The 8758-nt window shown below is 30.7% G+C and overlaps 1 protein-coding gene across 1 annotated transcript; it reads left to right on the forward strand.

Moving 5' to 3' along the window:
* Positions 1-236: 236 nt before the first annotated feature.
* On the forward strand, positions 237-1602 carry LOC140814343 (ethylene-responsive transcription factor ERF027-like). The gene has a single exon (XM_073173293.1). It carries the CDS (start codon positions 340-342, stop codon positions 1264-1266), a length of 927 nt encoding a protein of 308 aa, XP_073029394.1. The 5' UTR covers positions 237-339; the 3' UTR covers positions 1267-1602.
* Positions 1603-8758: the final 7156 nt, after the last annotated feature.

The raw sequence follows: 8758 nt of genomic DNA on the forward strand, positions 1-8758 counted from the left end.
TTGATTTAAGAATTAATTTGTAAAGTATATGCAGAAAGTACATTAGAGAACAGCTAATAAAGAAGCCGTTTTTATAATTAAATTTATAACTACGCGTGTCAGCTAATTATTACTTGCTTGCTGCGTCCAACTCCGGAAACAATTCACCCACGAATTACCCACGGATTCAAAACTTCTGCATGCTTAATATATACATATATACAAATACCAAAGGATGTCAATTCCTCTAAATTTGCATGCCATTTTTTTTTTTATTTGGTCGCAAATTTGCAAATTATTACCAATGGATATTTAATTATATTATTATTATTATTATATTTCCATTAGGTGTAATATATAATGGCTGACACTCCACATCAGCTGAACATGAGTCAACAAGACCATTCTTCCCCACCACCATCCGTCCCTCCTTCGACTACGAATCCTCCACCGGCGCCGCCACAAACACCGACCGATCCATCGGTTCGATCGGGCATCGAAAGGGAAACACAGCCACCAGCTCTGACTCTGCCTCAGCCTTTGCCTTTGCCTTTGCCATCGCCTTCTCCGCCTTCTGTTTTGACATTGGCTCCGTTTTTGGCTCCTTCTGTGAGTACTCAGCCGCGACTGCCTATATATAGGGATCAGACGCTAAATTTGCAGTCCATGAGTAGAATTGAAGCGATCCAATCTCCAAGAAAGCTTCAAAAAGTAACCACCATGACCTCCACGTCATCACCGAGCCGGTCCAACACCGGAAAGCACCCGGTGTTCCGCGGGATAAGGAGCCGGAGCGGCAAGTGGGTGTCGGAGATTCGCGAGCCGCGGAAAACTACGCGTATATGGCTCGGAACCTACCCCACCCCGGAGATGGCCGCCGCAGCGTATGATGTGGCGGCGCTGGCCCTACGAGGCAACGAAGCAATGCTAAACTTCCCCGAAAACGTCGGCAAGTATCACGTCCCTGCATCACCTTCACCGCCAGATATCCGCAGAGCAGCCGTCGATGCGGCTGCATTAATGAAGCGGGAAGAGGAGGAGGCTGGACTAGGGGAGGAGGTGGCGGCGGCGGCGGTCGATGAACAGCAAGGGGACGATGTAAGCATTAACGCAGAAACAGTAATTAGCAGCGGGCAAGAGTTCATAGACGAAGAGGAACTATTTCATATGCCCAATTTACTCAAGGACATGGCGGAGGGAATGCTTGTCAGCCCGCCGAGGATAGCGTCTCCGCCGTCTGATGACTCGCCGACGAGTTCTGATGCAGAAAATCTATGGAGCTATTAAGTTTCGAGTAATAGCTCCAAATCATGATGAAAAATCAAACATTTTTAAGAGATCTTTTCAGAGATAACATAAGATCAATGCCAAGTAAACATAGAATACATACTGGACAATGATTTATTGCATGTAATGCATGAATATTGTCATCGAAAGAAAGAAATTGGTTCTAATTGTCTGAATTTTTCAGATATATATTAATAGTTTTTCTTGCAAAAAAAATGGTTTTAAATATTAAACTCAAACTCTAAATTTCTAAATTTTCATATGATTTTTATTTCATGGAAGATTCTATAATTAAAATGCGAGTGTTATAATATTTTAATATATTGTTTTCCTAAAATTATACACACTCTATTATAATATTATCCATCTATATGCTTGAAACTTTCAGGTTTGTATACTTTTTTAAACTTCTCTATGAACAAAACTTCTTCTATCATCAAACTTGCTATTTAATTTGAATTTCGGAAATTATAATTCTAAATTTATTATGATGCAGAATTACATTGGAATAATGATTTTATATTGGTGACTAATATATTATTTATAATTCCAACATAATATTGAAATAGTTGTTGATTAGTAACTAGTATTTTAACAAACCGTAATGTATCGACTAACAAGAACTAAAAATCTTGGATAAAAATTCGAAATTAGATACGTATTTTTAATGTAACTGGAGTTTTAGGCTTAGTTGTTAACTTTTTATACAATTCAACTCAAAAAATAACACCATTTTTTGTTAAAACCATATTTTTATTGGATAGAGTGTTTGTAACTGTACAAAATTATAGCTAGTAGTAACGGTATAACTCAAATTTTTAAACCATATAACAACTTAAGCGTCACACAATGAAATAACAAAATGAAATTTGTTTATGACTATGAATTTGAAATATTACGTTATCAATTTTTAACATTTATTTTCTTTTCTATTACGCTCGAAGATCGTTTAGCAAAAAAAAATTAAAATTAAGAAGGTTATATTTAAAAAAATGTTTGACCAATGTCATTTTTGAAATAACGGAAACGATTATTGTACTCAACAATTATCATATCAATAATTGTGCTTCTTGGTTTATGATAATCGAACACGTGAACTTGACTGTGATACTAATTGTAGGACTGAACTCTTTTCACTTATTCAAAAACTATTGATTGTGGTAACGATATAATTCAAATCATTTAAAATATATAACAAGCAAAGCGACACGCTTCCATTGCTCTCACAAAAAAACTATTGCAACCAAAAAATATGTGCAACAATATTGTAAAATTTTAATTAGTCCTATATATATAATTTTTTATTTCTGAGTTTTTGTATTATGAAAATTAAATTTACTGTCTCATAAATGTTGGATTTCAATGCCGGTACTACTCTGTGGGCGTGGGGTGGGAGGGGGTGGGGTGTGGGCACAGAAAGTCCTTTCCGATAAATTTGAATTTTCTGGTCAACAAAAATGCTTCTTAGGGATTCTTTTAGCCCAAAAAAATAATTATATTTATAAAATTCATCATAAAAATGAAAAAAAATAAAAAATTCTGTTATAATCTAATTATTCATATTATTGTACTAGGAATTTATAAATACGTCGATTGTATTTAAATCATAATTGAGAATGCATTAACAGTAAAAGTTTATCTCTCCAAAGTATATGGGCTATGTTGTTTCAAGCCAAGTCATATAATTTGACCAGCAACTGTTTGCACTAGAAAATTACGCGGACGTTTTAGACACGAAATCCTGTCTACTTCAAATCTAACTTCTACTATCAAACGATGTGAATCTCGATTCAATCATTAGTCATAATTCCCACTTAATAATAGAACACTAGGAAAACTCATGAACAAACAAATTTAATAATGTCATCATGAATAAAATTCAACATTTTTACACTTGAATTGAAAAAAAACGAAAAAAATATATAATAAAACTAAGGAAATTAAGTTAATGAAAACTATATGAGACGGATCTCTTATTTGGGTCATCCATGAAAAGTATAATTTTTTATGCTTAGAGTATTATTTTTTATTGTGAATATGAATAGGGTTGATCCGTCTCACAGATTAGTATCCGTGAGACTGTCTCATGTGAGACCAACTCTCTTTCCAACTCCTCCAACCAATAGATTCTCAACGTCAAATATTTTTCCCTAATAAAATATATATTACACATTCCTTTTTCATCTCGAAATCTCTAAAATCACACACATATTTTTTCTTTGTTTCGTACACTTCAAATCCCAACATTTATACATTAAAATCCGATGGAGTTACCTTCAGCCCAGCAATCCAAACTCCGATGCTCGCTTTTCTAATCGCCAATAGAGTCACTGACGCAGTGTCACCTTGCCATAATTTGGCCAACATATCATTTACACATGAAAATGACTAAATAATCATACTTAGCAACATTTTTTTGTACAAAAAAATGTTCTCATACCTTATTTTTGTGATATTCATCCAGTTTCATGAATAAAGCAATACTATATAGTAATTCACAAATATTTTTGCACTTACACTTTATCCCACTAAGTTGGATAGTTGGTCATCAAGAATTTTCTTAACTCAATGATTTTTCAACTTTCTTTCGCCATTTCCCAAATTTATGTATTCCATAGGATGCTACACTCGTGGTAAGAGATCATCCCTAGGATGGCCAGCCACCACATTCTTTTGGTCTTAAATAAGGATATTCTTAAGAATAATGTTGATTCATCGACCCACGAGCCAAGGATTCCCCATTATATCTCGAGTCCGCTTATTTTGAAATTGAAAATCTTATATTTTTATATCCATATATATGTTCAACCTAAAAATTTATTATTGTCATTTCATGAACTTTTCCTTCAAGTATTAGTTCATCATATTCATCATTATTTTACTCAAAAACTCGTGAACAACAACAAATTTAGTTTTGTCTTCACGAATTGATTCAACATTTTTTCAACTAGAATTGAAAAACTAAAGGTTTGTGATAAAACTAAAAAAATTACGATAATAAAAACTAAAAATAAGAGAATTGAAATGAACTACAATTGACTAAATTCGCATATAATTTTGTATTTGATTTGTCGATGATGAGTTGTATCCTCTCGTTCTGATGATTATGCATGCTTTTGTTCGTATTTTTCTCCGAATGCTTTGGCTCATCTTCCACGATCATCCATCTTGCCTTTAACTTCTTCGACGTACAAAATAAGTTTGGCCCCGCTCCATTCTGTACGTGATTAGTTTTAATATGTGGGATTTGATTTTAGTCTTGTTATTTAACTTTCGGTCTAGCAGTAATAATAGTCGATTTTATTCTTAACCTAAATCGTACTTAATTCCAAATATTACTATTAGATTCAAAACAAGTGTACATTTTTTTTCTAAAGTTATATTACTTATTAAATTTTAGAAATAAATATACATTTATTTTGACCCTATCTATGGAAAATATATATTTTTATAATAAAATTATTACATTCAATGCAGATATGGACCAGATCGAGTGTCTCATAGAGATATATCAGTGATCGTCTCACAAGATATCTACTTTATCATGTATTGTATAAAACAATTTACATTTATTTAAAAATCATGTCATGATAAATCTATATCTACTTTTGGGTAAAATTAATTTTTTCATTGGATAATATATATCATTTAATTTATTTAGAATAGTTAATAAAATAATATGTGTTAATATAGACATTCTTAGGGATTTTTATTCATGAGACGAGTCAACCTTACTCATATTTACAATAAAACTAAATATTTTTTGCATAAAAAGTAATACTTTTTCATTAGTGATCCAAATAAAATATTTGTCTCACGAAATTGACATGTGAAACCGTTTCACATGAGCTTTTGTGTATGCATCAAAATAAATTTAACTCATAATTGTTTAATTTTTTTTCCTTAGCTTAAAAAGGAAAATAGTAGAAAAAGTGCGAAAAATATAATCATGGCCATAATTTGAACTGACTTGATATTACTTAATCAGATAAGGTCTATAACTCTTCGACTCTAATTGTTGATATATATATATATATATATATATATATATATATATATATATATATATATATATATCAACAATTAGAGTCGAAGAGTTATAGACCTTATCTGATTAAGTAATATTTTGTGAGCACCGATGAAATGTCACTCACTCATTGGATGCGTAATTTTTCTATATTCATCACATCCAATGGTGAGTGACATCTCATCAGTACTCACAAAAGTGTGCACGGTAGATGTGCATGATATCAAACTATATATATATATATATATATATATATATATATATATATATATATATATATATATATAAATATATATATATATATATATAAATATACACTGGGTGTGCGCATGATACGACCTCGAAAACTAGACCAAGGATGCGGGCAGACGGGCAAAAAATGATGAGATTAATTTTTGTTTGTACAATTAGATACCATCGTTCTCTGATTTAAAAAAAAAAACTAAAATCCGCTCACTGTGAGAAGATGTTTGATTTGATGAAGTAAGTGAACGTTTGAATAATGATCAGGAATTTGATTTATCTACCAACGCTTTCTCGGACGAGGTCACACAAGTTTGTCCAGTGTGGTTTACCTGATTGATATGATTTGCAGACTATTGTGTTACTTCGAAAGTTTACTCAATATGCACACAAAAAAGCAGGGCTTACAAGTTCTATCGTCAAGAAAAAAAATTAGAATCGAATTAATTAAATAAATCTTGTGATATCCCATGAAGTGCCGAATCAAGGTTGAATCTCAACTGTCTGTAAGAGCAAATTAAGCGAACACATGCATATGCTTTGGTCTTATATTTTATTTGACATATATATGATTGAGATGTTTTCGAAAACCTAGCTATTAGCTACAGCGATAGAACGTGCATTTGTCAACCGAAATTATGGAAAATCCCCTCAGATTTAAATAATATCGCACATGATCCAAAAGATTTATAACGCTAAAAAATATTTTATTGATTTCTTGGGAATTTCGCGGGCATTATAGATTTGGTTATTTAAAAGATATGAGACCGTCTCACGGATCTTAATCTGTAAGACGGGTCAACCCTACCCATATTCACAATAAAAAGTAAGCAAAAACTTGTGTGAGACGGTCTCACGAGTCGTATTTGTGAGACGGGTATCTTATTTGGGTCACCCATGAAAAATATTACTTTTTATGCTAAGAGTATTACTTTTTATTGTGAATATGGGTAGGGTTGACCCGTCTCACGGATTATGACCCGTGAGACGGTCTCACATGAGACTCACTCAAAAAAGTAATACCCTTAGCATAAAAATTAATATTTTTTCATGGATAACCCAAATAAGATATCCGTCTCACAAATACGACCCGTGAGACCGTCTCACACAAGTTTTTGCCTATTTAATTTGTCTATTTTTCGGTTATATCTCAAATATTTCCGAGGAGTTGTTTTTAATGAGCCTTTGTTTTTAAGTTCTGATCTTTCTCAACGATGTGCTGAAGTGTCGTAAAAAATTTATGGTGTGACATCGAAAATTGGTAATATACCACTGAACTTTGCTAACGTATCTAGTACAACACAATAGCAATCCGATGGAAAATTGAATAGAATGAAAATGATGACCAACTTACGGGACTAAAATACAAATCGAAATATTTTAGGACTATAGATTTTAAAAATATATAATTACGAAATTAAAATAGTAATTTACACGCTTTTAGATGTATAAACTTCTGTCACGAATGTGTTTTCGGCCTTTTTCATAACCATAAAAACTCTTAACAAATGAAATTTTGGATAGTAAAAAATGCAGCTCAGTTTTCAAGTTTTCGGCATTTTAGTTGTAAGTTAGTATGTTTTGGGTTGGATTTAATCTTGTAACTTGTCAAAGTTTAGTTTAATCCAATAATTTGGATTTTTTTTTTTGTTTCGGCCATTTCTTTGTCCAAAACCACTAAATTCATTGAATATGGTTTGTTTTACACCGATACTCTCTTATGTGGCATATACATGCGGCAAGAATGAAGTCCATATTGGAGACGTTAAAATTAATCTAAGTAAAAAAAATAAATGTGTGTAATATAAGTTATTATTGTCACATAAGCCACATAGACGAACATCTGTGTCAAATAAAGAATATTTTGTAGATTTAATGGTTTTGAGAAAAAAAGAACTAAAAAAAAATATATCCATGGATAAAAACCAAAATTTGATAAATTATAAGACAAAACCAAAACATGTCAATTTACTGAGTTAAAATTGTAATTTTTCCCCGTAAATCAATTTTTGAGACCTTGTCGTGGTTTTAACACTTAAATGTTTGCATTTTTTTCCTGAAAAAAAGTTGGTAATTTACACTTATTATATTTTAAGTTTAAGATATTTTATGTTAAAAAATGTTAGAAGGAGACACTTAATTAATGTTCTGGATCGGATATTTGTCTGTGCCAACAATTAGGTCAGTAGCTCGTCGCCTCTTTCGGAGCAAAAGTACAATTTGAGGTAAAAAAAAAATGTTGGGTTTGTGAAGTTAATTATTTTTAAAAAAAAAAACAAATTAATACGCAAGTATGTCCAAAAATTACATTAATTTTGAGAAAATTATAGTTTCCGTCATTTAACTTCCACGTTTTTTTGTCATGTTTTCGATCAATTCATTGTTTTAGTCCCGTAATCTATATTTTTTCCAATATTTAGTCATTTTTAATCGGAGTGATGACGTGAAGCTGAAAAAAATTTATGCGACGTACACTGAAAATTATTGATAAAATGTTGACATTGCTCACTTCGTGAAATTCAAATTAATGAAAAGATCAAGAATTGATCAACATGAACAAAAATAGAAAGCATGAAAGTTACCTGATAAAAAATATAATTTGATCTATGAAATTTTGTTTTTATATATGTATAAATATGACACTATTTCTAGTTGTATCTAAGTCTTATAAGAATGAAGCTAGAAAATTTAAATATAAAAATTTCATATGATTCACATATAATTATTACGAGAGTATGTGACTAAACATATTTTATTTAAAAGTTTTTAATTTATAAGCTCTTTTTTTAAAAATAAGTTGTTATAATATTTATATAAAATAAAGTTATGAACTTTTTTAAAGATAATGATATTTTAGTGTCATAAGAATTAACATCATTTTACGATCACAGTTACGATAAGGACAAAGATTTTATTGAAATAATAAAAATCAATATTTTTTTTTGACATATATTTAGATTTTCATTATTAGATTTTGGGAAAAATTAAATTTTTTATCAATTAATTTGTCTGATTTTAAGTTTTGATCCATTTAATTTTCAAAGTTCGATTTTAGTACAATAATTTTATTTTTCAATTATTTTAATCAAATTGCTGTCATGACATTAGAACATCATTTTTTCTATCATGATAATGTCAAATCCATCGACCCTAGTACAATCTAAGTTGATTGTTTTTAATTTTTTTTTATATAATTAAAAATTTATTATAAAAAATACTCTC

The sequence above is a fragment of the Primulina eburnea genome, chromosome 15 (genome assembly GCF_022965805.1).
Source record: "Primulina eburnea isolate SZY01 chromosome 15, ASM2296580v1, whole genome shotgun sequence".
In the NCBI taxonomy this organism is placed as follows: Eukaryota; Viridiplantae; Streptophyta; class Magnoliopsida; order Lamiales; family Gesneriaceae; genus Primulina; species Primulina eburnea.